General features: G+C 36.4%; 1 protein-coding gene across 1 annotated transcript; it reads right to left on the bottom strand.

Annotated features, from left to right (window-relative positions):
- Positions 1 to 1,386: 1,386 nt before the first annotated feature.
- Positions 1,387 to 3,778, bottom strand: LOC149686145 (uncharacterized). The gene is made up of 5 exons (XM_089871086.1): positions 3,236 to 3,778; positions 2,994 to 3,173; positions 2,867 to 2,938; positions 2,508 to 2,810; positions 1,387 to 2,445 (listed from the first exon to the last, which is right to left on the bottom strand). Exons 1-5 carry the CDS (start codon positions 3,286 to 3,288, stop codon positions 2,181 to 2,183), a joined length of 873 nt encoding a protein of 290 aa, XP_089727212.1. The 5' UTR covers positions 3,289 to 3,778; the 3' UTR covers positions 1,387 to 2,180.
- Between the last annotated feature and the right edge of the window lie 17,297 nt (positions 3,779 to 21,075).

The following is a 21,075-nucleotide window of genomic DNA, read 5'->3' on the forward strand; positions in this document are numbered from 1 at the left end:
GTAGATATACGATTTCAAACACCTGGATACCCCTAGGTTATCAAATATATTTTTTAAAAGTAATTTACCGAGAATTCTAGTCGTTAATTATACTTAATGATACTTTTAGGTTGTAAAATATATTTTTTGTATTACAATGTATCAAAAATAATTGCTTTTTTTATCTGGCTGCGGGTATACTTTTTAATGATATTAGATATACGATTGGAACACCTGAATTCCCCTAGGTTACAAAATATATTTTTTAAATTACATTGTATCAAAAAAATAATTGCTTTTTTATACGATGCACCTGGGTGTAATTACCGAGAAGTATTTTTTGCTTCGATTTGGGTGGAGTTTATGTAGAAGGCTAAAAGACGCTTTCCAATACACGTCCTACACAGATGGAAAGCTTTAATTGGTATTTAATGGTTTTATAAAAAACGAAAAAGTGTGGGAATTTAAACAGGGATTTTTCGGGGGAAAGGTGCTCCGATCTTAAAATGGATGATATTTTTGGAAAAAGGTCGAAGGGTTAAAATTATACTTTCAAAAATCACGTGTGAATTCTCCCAAGGTTTTTATTTTCTCGTAATTATCAGGTATAAGAATTTCTATCGCTTAAGGGTAATATTATGGAATTTTTAAGTGGAGATATTTTACTATAAAAAGACCCCGAGTTTTTGTTAGGAAAGTCAATCGAAAGTAAATGTTTGAAACTGCACTGCTCGTTCCTGAATAAAAATACCCGTGATGTGTTGTGAGTAATACTATTTTTATAAAAATATGGCTATGTTTCGCGATTTGAACTTACACTTAACAAAAAGCGGTGTAACGGTAACTGTTTGTCCGCGGGGAAGAGACGTAGAACCAACAGTTATTGTTGAAAGTGGAAACTTTATTTTAATACCGTATAAAATATGGTACATCTTGAACAAACGTAAATCTGAATTCGCGGCCTGTATGCAGAAATCGTCAATTAAATTTTTACGTTGTCAAAACATCTATATATCTATTACGAATTTGGGTCTTGTCTTTACGTATGACGAAAGCGTTCCAGTAACAATTAAACCCGAAGTATTTGCGCTTATTATGCAAGACCCCATGAACGGGTTTATTTCAACCCATATTAACTTTATTATTAATCAAAGAATTTTCATAAAAAATATGCTACTCACCTTTCGAATTCTTTTGGGTGATTTTGAAAAAAAACTATTGGATGTTAAACGCGAGTATAAAACTACCTTACACGCATTTTGCAGCACGTTAAATTTAACCGATCTGTTAAAATCTTACGAAAATAATTTACGTAATCCTCAAAATATTCAATGTGTTTTAAGCATTCAACAAATGATTTCGTACTGTTTAATTGAATTTTAAAAAATCTTTTAATAACATGTAAAATTAAAATACAACAATAATAAATGGTATATATTTGGAAAAAGTTAATATTTTTTAGAAAAAGAGTTAAACATTTAAAGGATAATCAAAAATTTCCATAAATGCCGTATTAATATCATCGGGATGGCCGCGACAGGGGTAATGAATATTAACCATAAAAACGGGGAAGCAAATACCCACTATCTTATTATAGCGGGGACAGGATAGAGTTCTACAATAGAAAGCCTTTGAAATATTTCTATCGATTTCAGACACCTCTCTTCCTTTACAAACGCAGCACGGTACGAATGCGTATGAATGAGTTTCGAAGATTCTAAAATACATAGCTACTTTTACTTAACTATAGTTTTTAATGGTACAAATATCACTTACCCTGCAGATGCCCTTTCTACCGCTAAAGCTGCGGTAATTTCTAACGGTACTTGGGTTCTATAAAAAAACACTCTTAAGAAACTAGAAGCTTAAAAACAACTAGTAAACTTTTAGCTTACAGAGAGTCCATCTCCTGTAACTGCGGCTGAGGATTATCTTCCGGGAGACCCATGTTTTTTTTAAGACTTTCTCGGATGAAGCGTTAAAAGAAAATGATAAAGTTTTCCCCTAGATATCTACTATTTAAAGAATTATTATAAGGCGTTGTCAAGGATAACAACTTTCCTAGCTTTAATTTTTGATATTCGAGAGGCTCTTGAAAAACATTGGTTACAGTGTTCGTATTTTAGTGGGGATTTTTAATAGAATGTTTAAGCTTCATATAAATGACGAGACATTTTTTCTTAAAAACTTATATATATATTTTATTCATTTATTTGATAGACATAATTAGGAATATTTCTAAGATAGAGAGGTGAAGCGAATCTAGAATTGAGAAGAAGGTCAATAGGCAAGTAATATTCATAGTAGTTGAGACAGATAATTGATTGATAGAGAGGACAGTCTTCGTGGTTGCAGAAGTAGAGCTTGTAGTGCGTAGTTTGAAGTTGATATTGGATTGACAGAGAATAGTTCGTTGGAGAGTAGTTTTTACAGCGAGGACAGGGGGTGATTCGAGAGTACATGTAGCTATAATAAAAAATATATAAGTAAAATCGGTTTTTTAAAACAAAAAAGGTTTTTTAACTTACTTTAGATCAATTTCGTCATCCGTGGCGTGTAGGTCTTCTTGTAGAAAGTAATTGTAGGATTTAGGAAGATGGGCGTTGTTAATGTAGTAAGAGTTAGTGGATGTTTGATAGATATTAACTGGATGGAATTGTCCTTCCATCCAGCTGAGACAAATTAATGTATGGTAGAGAATACAGTTGTGGTTCATGCAGTAAAATAATTTAAAGGATATAGTATTAGTATTTATTATTCCGGAAAAGGTACGAAAATTATATTGGAAGTGGTTACAGGATGAACAGGGAGTAATATAAGAATACATGGCGCTGTAAAAATCTATATTAATTTCGATTAAAATTAACAAAATAGTTTTTTAGCTTACTCTAAATTAATTTCTACATCTTCGGTATCTGAATAAAATGCATTTTCATTCTCGTCATCACTTTCGGATGCGCTATATAAAACAGTATTAGTATATATCTTGCTAGATATAAGACAAAAAAACTTACGTTTCTTCGGATGATTCCGTAGAGACCACATCCGGGTCGTCCGCTTCGGCGAACATATCAATACTCGCGATTAATTCGTTTATTTCCTCCTCCACTCCATCTGGGATATCATCTTCCTCGAGGATGATGATTGGATCAACTTCCAATTCATCATCGATATCCCAGAGTTGGGGTAGAGCGCTATATATAAAATAGATCCGGTATTAAAAAATAATTTTAACTTGTTAGCTAAAATAACTTACAATTCCTCAGCCGGTTGAACAGCGTTTGAGTCAAAAGATTTTGCTGGACACATTTTTTCTAGTAGTACTCTAGACTTTGAAGATATTTTCAAACTTAAAGTTTTTTTGCGTTATGATGTGAAACTTTGAAATCCGTTCAGTTTATATATGAAATTTTCAAGGTTGTTAGCTTAAGAAGTCTAGTTAGGAATTTGTAATGAGCGTCGAGGTCATCCCTGGTTTTCTTAGAAAAATATTTAACTGTTGGTTTTTTATGTATTAACGACTTTAAAGAAGGGTCCATATTAATGAGCGTCCCTATCGAAAAATATTTATCAGTCGTTTTAAGAAGGGTGCATATTATAAATGTATAATTTTAAAAGAGGCCCTCACAACGTGCGTGTTTCTTATAAGATATTATTACTTTTCAGACTTGAATGAAAAACAATTTTCGGAATTAAATACCACAGGCCAAACTGAGTTACAGAGTGGTCAGGATCTAAACTGTCTTTTTTGTGAAAAAGACGATATTGCTAGTTTCTCATCTATTGGTGGTGAAATTCATTACTGTGTTAACAATAATTGTGAAAAATTTAAAAAAGCCATTTATAAACAATACGGTAAAGTGTTAATTAGCAATATTGAAAACGCTTACGCGATTTTGGACAATAGTTTTTTTTGTATAAACTGTAATCAGTTTTGTTACAAAAACCAACGTCAAGAAAAAGAATGTTCATACTGGGATAGTGAAGAGGAACCAAATTACTATCTCTGCTCTTTCCGTAAACACAAATGAAGGAAATTTGTTCGTTCAATCTATCAAACATTTTAAGAGTCGATAACGATTGCAAAACTATTGTACCTCGGTTGGGTACATTATGTTTAATCGAAATTGAAGACAATCGTCAGAAATTTGCGCAAAAGTATAAAATAACCCATACCGTGATTAGAAAACTCGTTTGCGAAGAAATTTTGAAAAACAAGTTTGAGTGTTATGTTGTAGAACTATCTTGGTATTCTTATAGATATGCTTGGACATTTCTAAAACCAATTGATACGGTAAATTGTGGTCAGCACGTACCGACTACTACATGTAAATTAGGTCGGATTCACAAGTACTATAAAAAACAAAACTGGCGTTGTCAACATCGGGAAGAGGCGGCCTACGTTCTGGGATACGTTTGTCACGACAGCGACGCTGTTCAAGCAGTGCTTAACACGGCTATTGTTAAAATCACTTACGAATTCAACTCTACGCTGACGTATAAAAACCCATTTCGTAGGAATTACGCAACATCTAACAGCTTCACCACAAATTTCTTGAAGCTGTTATATATAAAAGTTGTAATCAATTCTTTACGGTTCGGCAATTACTCATTATCGTCCTTATCAGATAACTTGTCTACATTTAAGAGGAAATTTTATTTGACTCGATACTGTATTTTTATAAACGATGAATTTTGTGACGAAGAAACACTTGATAACGTGTCTGAAGTGATTTTTTCAAAGAATGCCAGCAATAAATCTTACGAAGATTTTCAAAATGCCAATCCATCTTTCCTAGAACTTGAAGGTGAAGAGTGGGATTGGTAAGGATTTGCAAGATAGTGAACCATCATTTACCTTTTAGTGAAATAAAAATTCAAAAAAATGGATTCCGGGTTTGGAGAATGCATGCATCACATGGTTTTTGGTTCAAGTAACAATATAAATTATCGATTTTCGAGTTTCGCGTGTGGCGAAGCTTTTTGTATTAAATCACAAGCTGCGAACGCGATACCTCGGTTAGGTACGTTATGCCTGATTGAAATTGAGGACAATCGTAAAAAATTTGAAGGAAACAATCTAATATCGAAGTATGCTATTGCTCAACTTGTACACAGTGAAATGTTAAAAAACTTGTGCACCAACAACATTGTTAAAGTATCTCGTAACCGATATGATTTTTGGAGAGATGTAGTCTCGATCGATACCAGGGATTGCGGACGTTACATCTTGAGTACGGAGTGTAAACTAGGACGTTTACATAAATACAACCCTCATGAACTTGATCAATGTCAACATTCGAGTCAAGCAGCGTACGTTTTAGGGTATGTGTGTCACGATCAAGCGAGTGTTGAATCGGTATTAAACACAGCAGTTATAAAACTTTTGTATGAATTTAACACTCGTTTGATCATAAAGGATAAAAATGACAATGATGATTACTTCTATTATATTAATGGTGATCCCCGTATTAGTTATACTGTTAATGTGATAAAGTTATTATATATTAACGTAGTTATTGAAGAATTGCATAAATTTAATCATTCGTTAATGGATTTAACTTTCACTTTCGAAAAAATGAAAATAAAATTTAATCTCTTTACAAAATCTATAAATATTCCAAGAATTTTGAGAGATAAAATCGGATTAATATATGATCCCACTTTTAAAGTATTTTCAAAAGACGCTATTGATTATGCACGCCTAGAGTTGCAAAAAATAGAACAAAAAATGTTATATTCATTTCCAAGTTTTTGGAATTATTTTCGCAGAATTTAACCCCAGAAAGAACGCTGTCAATTATAATTTACAAGATAGTGAACCATCACCATTTGGTGAAATAAAAATTCAAAAAATGGAGAACGTTTTTGGTATTGAATCACGTAAAAATATAAATCATCGGTTTTCGAGTTACGTGTGTTACAAACCTATTAGTATTAAATCAGAAGGTGCAAACGCGATACCTCGATTAGGTACATTATGTTTGATCGAAATTGAGAACAATCGTATAAAGTTTGAAGGAAACAACCAAATATCAAAGCATGTTATTAATAAACTTGTACGTCGCGAAATGTTAAAAAACTTGTGGACCAACCACATTGTTAAAATATCTTACTATCGAAGTGTATCTCCCCGCTTACGAAATGGTGAATGGTTTGAATGGACCTCTATCAATACCCGAGATTGTGGACGCTACGTTTGTAGTTCGGCATGTAAACTAGGAAGTATACATAAATACGACCCTAATGAACTTGATCAATGTTATCGAGCAGCGTACGTTTTAGGGTATGTGTGTCACGATCAAGCGAGTGTTGAATCGGTATTAAATACTGCAATTATAAAACTTTTGTATGAATTCAACACTCGTTTGACTATAAAGAACAGACAATGCAATGACAACCCCCATATTAAATATATTATTACACCTGTTAGTTATACTGTTAATTTGTTAAAATTATTATATATTAGCGTAGTTATTGAAGAATTGCATAAATATAATCATTCTTTAATGGATTTAACTTTCACTTTCGAAAAATTTAAAAATAAATTTAGTCTCATTACAAGATCTCCATATCTTCCAAGTATTTTGGAAGATAGAAACTTGAGATTAGCGTATGACCCCACTTTTAATGTATTTTCAAAAGACGCTATTGATTATTATTATCGTCAAGACTTGGAGCAGATGGAAGGAAGGTTTTTAAATTTATTTCCAAATTTTTGGAATATTTATCGCAGAATTTAATCGTGATGTAATCAATACAAATAAACATTGTTTTTTAAAAAATTTATTTCATCCTTTGATTTGTTTTTTACACCATTGACACAATCCTGTTTTAAAAAAATTCTGATCTAAAATAGGTAAGAGTACAGGATAAAAACCAAGAAGCGCTACTCCTGGGTTCATAGATAACATTCCACAAATAATTCCTACAGGTACAGTTATAGGAAGGATAAGTAATAACCCACCTAAACAGACATTTTCTTTTACAACCTGTACAACACGCTGCGTACAACATCGATTATTACAATATTCTTCAGTCTTGGATTTGCTTGTAGTTGAAACGTATTTCTCCGTTGGTGGTACATCTCTACCTATCTCATCGATAGAACAATGTATAGGTATGTTGCATGTCGAAAACCCTTTCACAATTGGGCATTCCGGGGAATATTTCCGATGCTCCTCATTTACTTTATCATTAGCTTTCCAACTATGTAATGTTATATCGCAATAAAAACATTTAACGGCGTCGCCTTTCTTTAAATAATAAAAACCATGTTTCGCAAACTCTGACGGTCTTATATTACTAACGGGGTAATCTTTAAAAGTTTCGAGCCGTAGTTTTTCCCAGTTCATTATAGCTTTACGTTTTGTCCCGAACTAATATCATTTCAAACCCTGTTGCTGATATATCTTACAAATTTTACCTACGTCACAACACTACACGTGACTCACACGTGACTCGCATTTGATTGACAGGCGTGGGATTCTGAATTATGCAAATTATAATCATTTTCGGTTCATTTACATGTTTAAGGTCGGATCTCTGAATTATACAAATTTAGATCCTAATTTGCATAGTCAAAAGTGGGATTTCTGAATTATGCAAATTTGGATCATTGTTGGCTAATTTGCATGCCTAAAAGTGTGGTAACTTACTACTGACGTTGCAAAGCCACATAAGTATGGTTCTAAATGCTATTAATAAATTTAAATCTAATTCCGCGCGCGAAAAAAGGCGGAATGGCACCCAGCCAGCCTGCCAGCAAGGGTCAGGCCAATAGTTTTGCAACTCGAAGCGCAAAAGCAAAAACACAAATAATATCATATGAAGTTCAAGTATCATTTTTTCCACTTGTTGATAAATAATATCCAATGCCAAAATTGTAAATTCAGTATTCAATCCACAATATATTTAGGTCTAATGGTCCAAATGTAATGAAACTTTAATGAGAGATGTGCAAAAATCTATTATATCTAAAAATGGTTAAAAACTTTCAAATTAATTAGCTTTGTCAAAATGATAAATTTAGTACTTTCAGGCCCTTTCCAAGATTAAACATATCGCTTACACATGGCACTAAAAATCCTGTAACTAAACCAAATTACACGCCATAAAGCTTACAACAAATGGGAAAGTTCAGAAGAGCCCTTGTGTTTCTACCAAGTAAACGTTACAATGTAAACGCAATTTTAGTTCAAAACTGTATTTATTGGAAACATTACATATTTTGAAAAACAATGAAGAGTAGAAAAATCATGATTAAGAAACTAACTGAAAGGGTGGGGGAAAAGTATCACAATATCAGTTACTGTTGGTATAAAAAACAGGATTTACTTGAGATATAGTTTTAAATTATACTTAGTTGTCAAGGAGGTCCAAGAAGAAAAAAGCTTCCTCGCAGCGGTACTCTGCTTTTTCGATGACATTCTGAAGCTTCTTGCGAGGTAGACCTTACATTTTAATGCAATCATTTTTTATCAGTATCATTTGGTAACGAACGCAGAACGTTCTCATTATATGTGTTATTCAACTGAACAGGTTTCGCGAGCCCTGCCCCTCTGCACGTTTACAAATCTAAGAATATTGGTTCAAGAGGTCTTGGTTTTATAATCTATTACTCTCTAAAAGGCCTGTTTTGGACAAGGATGGGGATGGGTTTCTTTCTTGGAAAATGGTTGGAAGTACTGAATTGTGGATTAAATACTGAATTTACAATTTTTACATTAGAAATACTGAATTTACAATTTTTAAATTAGAAATACTGAATTTACAATTTTTAAATTAGAAATACTGAATTTACAATTTTTACATTAAAAATTCATTTTTATTCAAATATTTATCCTATTTAATATAATAGAATAGATTGTAACACACCTCAGGGTAAAATTTCAGGACATTTGGATCAGTAGATCCGAAGATATCATCAGTTTGGCCTTGGAAATAATTTTTACGCAAAAAAGCTTTAATATTTCTTAGTATAATAAAACACATTGAAACACACGTCTCACTACAATTTAAGGTCATTTGAATCAATAGGTCAAAGGAAGGATATGGCAAAAATACCTACCTCCTCCCATAAAACTTAATGTTAATTTTCGGTTCCTTCGAATTTTCTTCAAAAGTCGCGCTTATACATGTAAATCGAATTTTTTGAACTGGGGGAGTAGTTATAAGCAAAAATGGGGGTGGAATACTCTGAGAGTCGGAATGAAGGCTGGTTATCTAAGTCAGATCTAGGCTCTATTTAGCGCCATCATGTCGGCCTAATTTTAATACATATGCCCAAGTAATTTTAAACTGTTTTGCTCATACATAAAATTTACAATTAAAAAACTAAATTTAATAGATAGTTAACAATGAATAATTATTTCTTCCAAATTGCTAAAATAGTAGTGTACGTAGATGACGCTACAATAGGGAAACGCCGGTAGGCTGCTAGGCATAGAAAAGCGTCTGCAATCTGCAAGGAAGTGATTTCGAAGATAATTTTTTGCAAATTTTGAAATTTGGTTCATAACTGTTCCGTTTACGAATGGGATGATGATATTGATATTGTTTCTTGATGTCTAGATAATGGTTTTCCTTCTGGTGAGAGAAACATGTACATTTATTTCTAAACTCATTACTTAATGTGAAGTTGTAGTATTAGGTTTTGAATTATCATGTTAACAATGCTTATTTTGATTACGTTTATAAAAATAATATTGAACTTTTTTCTTAAAGTTAGTGATCATAAGTGATGATTAGTAATTGATTACTCTTATTAGTTAAAATTAAGAGTTTATTAAATAAATTATCATTAACGTTTATAGGTAAATTTAAACTTGAAACGATATTTTGTCTTTGGCAAATATGTAACTGAAAAGAACCCAATTGAGAGTTAATTAAATAAATTATCATTATCGTTTTTAGGAAAATTTAAACTCTAAATGATAATTTTTCATTGTCAAAATTTGTTACTGAAAAGTGAAAAGAACCTTAGAAAGTGCTTGTGCTTCGTAAAATTTATTATTAGGATTATTTGAGTAATCAAACGTTAATAGAAAGATTTCATTGCGAATGCCAATACTTAAAATTAAACATCAAATTATCATTTTTGTTTGTCCAAAATTGTAACGCGCTTAAAGAGAAAAAATAAGTTTTTAGACTTTAGCTTATCTAATCCCAAAACCTAAATTCCCAAATTAAATGTACAGGTATAGTTAACCTCAAAAATGTGTCTGTCTAGAAGCACTTGCAAGTTAATTTAATTAACTTACAATATAAATATATATTTATTTAATTCGAACACTTACAGAGATGGTAATATCATAAACTTGCTTAGTTACAGAGGTTTCCCTGATACACTCTCCAGAGACTACGGTATTAATTTCTTTCGGTTTTCAAATCAAATATCTCCCACTTTAAAAATGTGTTTAGTTTTTATTATATTTCAGACTTTCCGACGAGTACAATTCGCTGAAACGCGACGTATTTTATAATTGTAGCGCTACCCGTTTTAAACTGCTTATCTACCATTCGCGAATTTCCCGCCAAGAGATTTCAATTCTCGGCATGTATAGGCGCGCTACCATGGAAACGCGAGACTCCCGCCTCGTACAAAGTTCCCTCCTCCCTGCCCCAACTAAGCAAGACGCGAGAGGAACGCGCCGGCCGCCGACGTGAGAGAGATGCTAGGTTTAAGCAACATAACTCGAGCTTGTTAATATGACTCGACGGCCGAGAGCGTAAAGGCTCTGTGGATGGTGCGGGATCGAAACCCGGTCGAGGAGGAAAATAATTTCATAAATAATTAAAATTCTTCCTCGTTGCAGAGCCACCTAAGTGTGATTCTGAGTACTTTTTAAAAATTTCCGAATTACGCACGGGGAAAAGAGGGGGGAAATGGGGGAAAAAGGCGCGCCCAGCCGTAATCAAATAGTCGGACTAAACCTTTGCACCATCCGATAGATGGCGCAAAGCAAAAACGCACCAATTCTATGAGCGCACTTGATGACATTCTTAATGAGACATCGGAATAAATCTCTTTTTACCCTCCTTGGGTTAGAGGTTTCAGGACTGATGTTCACATCCATATTAATGGAATTTTCTATAAATGTATATAAGGTGTAAAATTTAAGAATTTACCATTGGAATTTAAAGGCGTTCTAGAACGCATTACTTCCTCTTGCGGAGTCTTCAGCTTCTTTCTTGGCTTGCGACAGATTTTTCCGCAGTACAGGGCCCCCAGCCGAATTTCGAAAATATTTATAGGAATTATAGGACTTTTTTCATGAAAATATAGGATTTTATAGGACGTTTTTCCAGAATTATAGGATTATATAGGACACTAAAATATTAATTTTTATTTTTTTTAAGAACCAGTAGTGCAAACAAAGGCCGAGTAATTCAAAAAAATGTTCAAAAACATACCCTCCATAGGATAGCATTACACTAAACTTTGGAGGCTCAGAACTCTGGTTCTACTTCTACTAGAGATACGGGGATCTCCTTTGTGTATGTTATAGTCCTATTTGCCCCCCATACAACCATACAAAAAACTTAGGGCTACGACAAACAGGCCGAGTAATTATGGAAAATGTTCGAAAATATACCCCCTCCATAATAAAAGCATTAAACGCAATTTTGGAGGTTCATAACTCTGGTTCTATTACTAGAGATACGGGTATGCCATTTGAGTATGTTATATTCCTATTTGCCCCCCATCCAACCATACTAAAAACTTAAGAGGGTTCACAATATGCCTCTGGCATCGGTGCAAAGACGTGAGCACCCCTCTCACCCAATAATAATAATTCAATACATTGGTTGTCTTTATTACTTGAAATATTTGTTAAATCAGTTCGTTTCGTTAACCACTCAAGAACAGATTTTGTTCTTTGACATTTTGGACAATGTTATTGGTTAAATTATGTCGGCTGCTAATTTTTAATGGTGGTAAAGGGTTGATCTCTGGGTTGAGCGTTGACGTACAAATGGTAATTTTTAAGAAGACGACACGGTCACGTGAACAACCGGAACTAGTTTCTCCAAATTCAGAGCCGGTCCCTATTTACCAAGTTTCTGCTCCTCTTGGTATATTCTCTTTGCTCAAATTGAGAGAAGTATCAAAATTGGACGATTTTTGCCATAGTACATTTGTGAATAGCCCCTAGTGAGATTTTGAGAAAAGCAAGTAAAATCTACTCTATCCGCATTGTGGATCGGGCCTATTTAGGAAAGGGTGGGTTGTTCATTGTCTTGGCAGTGGGGGGGTCTATTATAGGCCTAACTCTCTCGAGAGTGACAAAAATATTTTTCACCCGGGGCCTAGCACTTGTCGAGAGGGGTGGAAACTTATGCCTTTTTTGGTTAATCATAGCTGAATAATATAATATTTTAAAATCTATTTATTTTTACTGGTATTTTTAACATTTATATTATTTATACTTATTTTTTTGGCCTAAATTCTGAGGGGGCTCAGCCCCCCCCAGGTTCAAAAATCGAGGGGGCTTGAGCCCACCCTGCCCCCGGCTTCCGACGCCCCTGAAAGAAGGCCCCAAAAATCGATTAGCTTGAATGTCTTCTTTCAACAAGCGTATGTCTGCGACACAGTTAAACCTAAATTGTGGTTTTTTCGTGTTATGTTTTTTCCTGTGAAATTAAAATTTTATTTAAGGGATCACTATGAATGAAATAATCTCGGGACTTGCCTATTTGGTTTTAGAGGGGAATTTTCCTTGTCATTTGTATTTTCTAAATCATTCTCATTTAAAACGGTTAAATATCTGGTTGAAGCATTATCCTAGCAGGCTTAAACATTGAAAATTAGCATAGAAAATGACCAAATTAAGCTTACCTTTGTCTTTCCTTTGTTGGCAGTGGAACTTTGTAGTTTGTACTTTCAGGTCCTGCCAGAAATACTAGATTTTATACTTGAATATGGTGTAAAAAATTAAATATTCTTACCATGCTAATCGATCCTTAATTGAAGGTTTATTCTGTGCACATATAATGCTTTAACGTAGGAATTGTACAACTTATACCACAAAAAAACTTGGACATTGTCCCACAATGAACAAAATGTTTGAAAATATATTTTTAGGATGAAGTCTTTTTATTAGCTATAGATGGCGTTAACGACACCCAAATTCGCGTAATTTTTGAAAGGTGAGAAGAGACAAAAATTGTCTACCAGGGCCACGGTGGCCAGAATGCGTAAGAAGACCCGCGAATTGGAGAATTTTAAACTACTCTTACCGGTACGCGGGTCCGAGGGGTGAGCTTAATCTGTGTAATAGCTTACGAAGCCAACTTTCAAAGAATACGCGAAATATTCCGTAGTCTCGTGCCACAACAGGCTATAAGCGATTTCGAGACGGCAATTATGAATGCCATTAAAAATGTATTTCCTAGGACTGTCAGAATATCTCTATGTTTTTTCTTTTTTGTCAGGTGTGTATCCGTTCATCAGTAGATATCAACCACGCCGTTTAATTAATAATTGCAAGATGAAATTTAACTGTAATAGGCTATAAGGAGAAAATCTACAAGTTTTGGTCTAACAAGGTTCTTCAGTGAAAATCCAAGAGTCCAAAAAATTATCAACATGATTATGGGCATGGCTGTACTTCAGCCAAACAAATTCCAAAAGCCATTACGTTTTTCACTCAAGAAATAGATGATTTAGTTATTAAGAACCAAGCGTTGCACCCTTTGATCGACCTGAGGGAATATGTTGTTAAAACGTGGTACCAGACCATAGGTTCAGAACGACTTCCTTTTTATTGAAATCAACGACGAAGGACGAACAAACAATCACGTTTTAAAAAATAAAATCCAAACAGCCCATCCACACAAATGGATATTTCTAAGTGCAGATGCACGATTGAATTTGATGTTACTTTCAATTCCAATACTGAAAAGTTTCATATAGAAAAGCTTATGGAATTGGAATTTTCCCAAGCGAGTGATACTCGGGCAATACTTATAGCTGTCAGTAACATCAGACGTGCTTCTAATCATGTCTTCTTGACCAAAAACAGGAGCTTAGTTAGAGCTCCTAAATATTTAGCGTCTGGATTTTACACAGTTTCAGAATTTCTGTCAAGAGTGGCACATTTGACCCCTGATTTCAGTAGACCAGCTTTACCACCTGCTGTTGCTTAACCTGAACCCGCCACAATTGCAGGCAACGGATATGTTGATCTCTATCCAGCGAACGACAACGTTGATCTCTATCCAGCGAACGACAACGTTGATCCGGACCTTGCGAACGACGAGGCTGACCCTGCTCCCACCAAAAAGGAAGGCATTGAAAATAGGTTGACCGATAGCAGTGCTTTACTTCATCACTCAAATGGTGTAGAAAACGTCCTCACCAATCAAGATGGCAACAGTGTTATCATTCCACTGAGGTCACGTAGAAATGTACTACAATGGGGTAGTATTTATAGCGATAGCTATCTGCCCTAATAATTAAAGCTTTTAAACCATCATCATCTGTCTCTTTTGATCCATCAACCCTTGGATCTTTTGAACCACCAACCTCTGCTTCCAAATGCTCCACAATTATTATTCTCTCAAGTTCGTCAGAAGAGGACAATTTAGATCATAATGATAGAAATACAAGACGCATCAGTCAAGATTCTACAACGTCCGAAGGTGCGAGTGATAACACTAAGATGTGACAGTTATGTTTTGACGAACCTTAATCCTGTTGCTTTCTAAATTTTGGTTCCTTTCAAGCATATGGAAACTGTAACATATCTCGCAAAAAATACAAAGATTGAAGGTGCCCTTTTTGTTTTCTACCATTAATGAGACTGCATTTAATGTCTGTGGTTAGTTCTGAAACGTGCTCGATTTTGCTCAATAACTTTGGATTCTCTTTAATTACAAAGAATCCTAGGTCATTTTTCATGTTCAATTTTACAAATTGTATCGATGATGTTTTTTTGGTCGGTGTGAGATGACGAGCTAGGGTTTGAAATAAACCTTATAGCTCCAGGTACTAATAATTGGAAAGGAAGGGAGGAGGGTTGGGGACTAAATCTTAAGGAATTTCTAAGTCCTAGTTTAAATGCGGCTAATGAGGGGGTCAAAACCAGCTCAGAGGGGAGAGAGTTCCAGATGGGAAAAACCCGTCGATAAAAGACCACTTCATGGGGTCTTTACAGGAAGAGGGTAGGAAAAGTTTACGTCTATGTCCTCGGGTATTGTGAGTTGCAGGAGGAGGATACCTAATAAAATTGATCTTCACGGGAAAGTATGCGAAGTAAACTGACCAGATCTAGGTAAGTAGGTTCGGATGCGAGAAGCAAGCAATTTAGAGTGGATAATCGCGCCTCACGATTTAATTTTCGAAGATGAAGGGGATTTTTGAGGCCCTGGCTTGGATTTTATTTAGTTATTTTATATCAGCGACGCGATAGGCTGCCAAATTCAATTACAGGGAGAACATAGCACTGAAAGAGCCTAGTTAAAAGCTAATTTGAAATGTTTTGGGAAATTGGCTCTAATTGATGCAAGTAGACCCTTGTTAATATGCGCGTGGAAGGTGGAGTCATGTGGAGGGCCAACAACACTGCCCTGGGGACCGCACTAGCAACAGGAACGGGGTTGCCAAGGCAAGCATTTACGCGCACTGACTGGGATCTGTTTTGGAGGTAGGATTTAAGCCAACATAAGATATTGTTTCGGACGCCGAAAGAATCGAGCTTGGCCAAAAGCCGTGAATGGGGGACCGTATCGAATTCCTTGGCAAGATCAAGATATACAACATCAACACATGTGCCTGAATCATAGGCGGCCAACCAGGTATTAAAGGCGGACAGCAGGTTTGATTTCACTGACTGGTTTCTAAGGAATCCGTGTCAAAACTACTTAGGACGGGGCTAACGAACTTTAACAGCGGGGCACGAATGCATTTTTCCAAAACCTTACAAACTCAATAAGTGAGACTAATAGGTCTGTAATTATCGGCATCACTTTTTTCCCTAGCCCTTATAGATAGGGGTAACATGTGCTGCATGAGATTTTGTAGTAGCGTCATGGAGGAGTTTTTTAACAAGTCGTGATTCTTGTTTGTAGGCCATTTGCGTTAAAGTATGACGAAGTGAGTTACCAGAATACCGACATAGTTTCTTACAAAGTCTCTCTTTTTTGGGGATCGCGCGTTTGGTTGATACTGATATCCAAGGACGGGTTGAACGAGCATCCGAGTGGTTAAAGAGAGGGTTAGAGTTGGCAGTGTAGTCAAAGAGTGTATTTTTAAAATAAGTCCAAGCACCTCCAGTAGATAAACCGGAGATGGCGGACATAGTCACCACGCGTGTAGTCAAAGTCCAGGGTGATATGGACAGAGTTAGATTGAGATGTGCCAAGAAGGGGGATATATAAAACGTGTAGTACCGAGTGGTCCCTACCCCCAATTGGTGGTAGGGTGCCGACCGTTGGTATTATAGTAAGTTTTGTTAATATAAGGTCTAGTGTATTGGCACTCACTAAATTGGTTTGGCTGTAACGAGTGGGGAAATTAACATTTTGCTGGAGAGACGTGGAATGTAATAGTTCAAGGAAAGCTTAATGAAGCTTTGTCCATCCTATGGTACATGTTAAAGTGGACCAGCATATTTTAGGTAGGTTGAAGTCCCCCGTAATGATAATTTCTCCAGCACGAGTTGATGTTTTGGAAGAGATTAGAAGTGACCGTTACAGACGTATTGGGAGCACGTTAGACGGAGCCAAGTATGATCCAGGAGGCTGAGGAACGAGGTTTTCTTTCAAGCCAAACAGCTTCGGAGTAACTCACATTGGAAGTTGTTTGATGAAGACTAAATCTCGAGGGAGATAAATAAACACCTCACCACCAGGGCCATCAGAACGGTCTTGACGTAATAGGGTATAGCCAGGCAGATTATAGACCGCATCACTAAGTGAGGGAGTAGCCCAGGTTTCGGCTATGCAGATACCAAGTGTGAGATAACGCAGATAATTCTTGACGTTTACCATATGGATTTTGGGCATTAAATGAAATTACGACGAGGCTGGTGGTGGAAGGTGGTGTAACAGTTAGTTTTTTTTCATGGGCAAGATGTTGTTGGAATGAAGGGGTTGGTATTGAACAGGAATGTAATTGGGAGAGGAGAGAGAGGTATCAGGATACTATTGGAGGCAGACAAAGGATGGGTTGAATTTCCAGGGTTGGGCGTGACTTGTGAGTCAGTTCCACGGATAATTAATTTGCCCTGACGAATGACAAGATTTGTTTCGACTCTGGCGCGACGGTCGCGTAGTTCCGCTTGTAAACTACGGTGGGGGAGACGCTGGGACTCGGGTCAGGGGAGACCGAGTATTCAAAGATAAGGTGTGTCCGCCAATTAGCAATGCCTAGAAAAAAGAATTGGCAGTAATTGACTAAACGATACTCAAAGCGTATAGGACGGCAGTAGCCAGGACGAAATTTGCCGAGACGCGTGACGCGAATAAAGGTCCATTAAGCATGGGTAAACTCCATATCACGAAGAATGTCATAGGCTAGAGAGGTGTCCGCGCGTGGATCAGCGGTATCAGGAACGTGAAAACGAAAAGCATTTCGTTTTCGATGCTAGATTTCTTTATAGTCATCACTAGTGGTATTAGTAGGGCTTTTGTGGTGCTCTAGGTGGAGCCATAGATATGTGCATTCAAGGCACAATGGGAAGGGTAACAGTTTTCTTTGGAAGTAGTGGTTTGCGGTGCTTCAGGTCGCATCATTGATGACGTCACTTACACTTAGTAAAGTACTGGCAATATCATAGGCAGAAGTACCTGACAATTCAGTTGTGAGATTTTGGAAGGTAACGGATTTAAAGTATTAACCTTGTATGTGCTAAATTAGCTCTAAATCAAAAGATGATCAGACCAAGTACACATCCCGACCCGTCTAAGTACACGTCCCGACCCAGTGACTAAAATTCACTATAAAGCAGGGAATATATATTTTAGCCCTGGAAAAGAAAGATAATATATTATATCTCCGATTCGCCACCCTTATAAAAACTGTTCGGAATTGTTTCTTCAATAAGGGATATCAAAAAACTCAAGACTTTTAAGTAAAAACAAAAAACACACTTTATGGTCCCATGTGGTAGATATGTATATAAAAGACTATATAGGCCAAAGCTTGTGCCCAAAGCTTACGGACAGTCACGTTTATTTGGGCACTTTTTCAGCAATGAGGGTGAAATTGGCTACCCAAATAATGAGTAGCACCGTAGCCGAGGCAATAAATGAATTAATTGGGGGAAAAAGCCCCCGAGACTGTAAAATTTATCAAGATAGTCTATAGGATAAGCAAAACAATCATGCACTTTGTGAAGAAAGCATGAAACTTTGCACAATGATAAATAAGTGTATTCCTAATTAATTCAAGATTAGAGCCCACCTCTAACTCATCTGTGACATTTGTGACAAGCTTTCAAAAGTCCCCATAATGACATATATTTGATTCTGAAATTTATGATATTCCCCAAACTTCGATGCTGAGCGAAAGGCGCCCCGCCGGGACTGGCTAGAGGCATTTCCATAGGGACCGTCTCTAAAGCGAAAACACGCAATTTAGGCAGCCTTAACGGATATAATATTTTCTTAAAGCAATGGAATTATTTAAAATATCGAGAATGTACAAAATTTTGATTTTAATACTTAGAAGAGAAAAATTTAAATGCATTTTAAGTTACTCTCTTTCAATATTTTTGTTTTTCATTTATTTATTTTTTTTAAATGATTTTTCACATCCGCCACATCAGGGAGAAAGGGAGATGCCGCGTGAATAGCACGAGGTGTCTCACTTTTGGGTGGGGGAAGTAAGTTTCCCAGCCAACGGGGGTAGTATCGCCCGGGCTACCGCGAGCTCTACTGCGCAAAGTTCTAATTTTTTATCTGTCGTGATGTCACTTCGCGCATGCTCAATGATCCACCGAATGACCCAAGGTAGAGAAAGAGAGAACATAGTATTTCATACCCCCGTTTTCAACCCCTTCCCGCTAGATACGAGTTCTGTTAGCATTAGGCGGCTTCTCCCTTTCTCCCTGGCCACATTTACAAAGTGCGGTGCTAGGCATAGGCGTAGAGTTCTATAGGCCCGTGGGGACCGAGCCCCCCCAAAAATTTTAGAAGTGGCCACGGGCCCCTCCAAAAATTTGTCATCCATAATACCGAAATCATGAAGATAGAGACCTCATAAAAATAATTTTTCGTTTAACTAACTGCAAAAAACCTTTAAAACCACTACAAAGCAGTGTTTTCCGAACAGAAGAATTTTATTTTGTTCTGTAAAATGTAAACAAGACGACCCAAGGGCTGGGCCATAATAGTAGCCACATTGTTGTCTACTTAATTATTGTTACTTCAATAAATTCACTTATGTTTTAATTGAAATAGTGCGACTTAAACAGAAAGCTTGAAATTAACTTATATTATAATTGTAATAACCCGGTTCCGAGAAGCTTTTGCTTTTAAAATTCCTCACGATTTCTTTGAATGATGAAATAGGGGAGTGGGATTGAAAGCGTGAAATACTTGTCGACGGGTGATAGTAATTTTAAAGGGAGTATTAAACCTTCCATTTTAAGGCTATATCATAATCCTCTCTCTCTCTCTCTCTCTCTCTCTCTCGCTTGAAACATAGAGCAAATTTGAAACAAACAATGCTTAGCCTTACTAGTACAATTTAATGCAATGCTTAATCCTCTCATATTAACTCTTACTTCAATGACGAACGAAAAATATAACCTCACCACAATCCTCTCCCATCAGCTCCCATTGACTCTCCCTTCAATGAGGAAAGAAACTTTTATTACTGCCAAAGGCAGTACAAAGAGGGCAGTACAGAGTTTCTCCTACAATGCCACTGCCAACAGGGCAGGTCATACTAATGTCCACATCGTAGATGTACATCATACGATGTGGCTAAAAGTGTTGAGAAAGTGAGTTGACCGGTCAAGGCAGCAGCGGCTGGCAGCCCATCCTAACCAGATGGGCTGGTTTTCATGGTTTTCACGTCAATTAAATTTAGATACTACAACAATTTCTTTGACCGATGACACAAATAATGGAAGGAATGAGGGATGGGATTGAAAAGTGCAACTGGTCTTCTTAAAATAACCCGTTTTAGCATGCTCTCGTCTAGTATAGTCAGAAGCCGATTAGGCTTTACACATGAAGTAAGTATCATGTGTCATTGTGCCTGGAGGAGCTACACGATATTCTCCAAGCTCCTGGGAAAGAACCCCCTCCCCTTATGCGGAGGAATATAATTCGGTAGGGCGGCTCCTTCGGATCCTTGTGATCCTTCCGCTTTAAGAACCGATTAACCAGGTACATACATAAATTAGGGAACTACTATAAAGACTGAAAGCTTTGGTTAAAACTATACACAATACCAAAGATTACTTGGGAGTGAGGCACGAAAATCATATAAATCTGGGTAGCTTTTGCTTAGACTATTTAAGACGCCGTGTATTTGATTTTTATTAGGATATTTTCTGTTCTCGCGGCTACGGCGAGCCCAGCCGCTGGCGGCTCGGGAATCGGGAATTCGGGATACCGCCGATACCTAGCCGAAGCTTAGTGTAGTTTTCGTGTCTACTATTATTCGCAGAGCTATTTTTCTGTTGAAATTAAAAAAATCTTATAATATTTAGTTGAAGGCTTATTAAATGACTCGAAAATTTTCTACACTTGAGCTTTAAAACGTTTAATATAATATAACGACTAACGAACGATATCGCAAATTTGCCTTTCGAGCTTCCCGGTTATGTCGCCGGCGAGGTCGAGTCGAGGTCCCATTCAAAAAAATAGTAATAGCCGTCGCCGATTGGTCCGGAATTAAAAAGGTTATCTACGGTTAGGGGACTTTTGATTGGTTAAAAAGTTTTTTGCTCTTGTGTTTTGTTTTTACTTCGGAAATGTCATGAAATCTATGGCCAAAGCTATGGAAAATTGGGACTTACGTACTTTATGTGTGAAGCATAATCCGCTTTTGGAATAGTGCGACGAATGTAAGGCCAGGGATACTAGATGCTTTAAGAGGGATTCGAAGGGAGACGGAAATTGCGACAGAGTTATCGG

Source organism: Phalangium opilio, unplaced genomic scaffold (genome assembly GCF_054372755.1).
Source record: "Phalangium opilio isolate 3A_F unplaced genomic scaffold, DU_Popi_V2 ptg000032l_1, whole genome shotgun sequence".
Lineage (NCBI taxonomy): Eukaryota > Metazoa > Arthropoda > Arachnida > Opiliones > Phalangiidae > Phalangium > Phalangium opilio.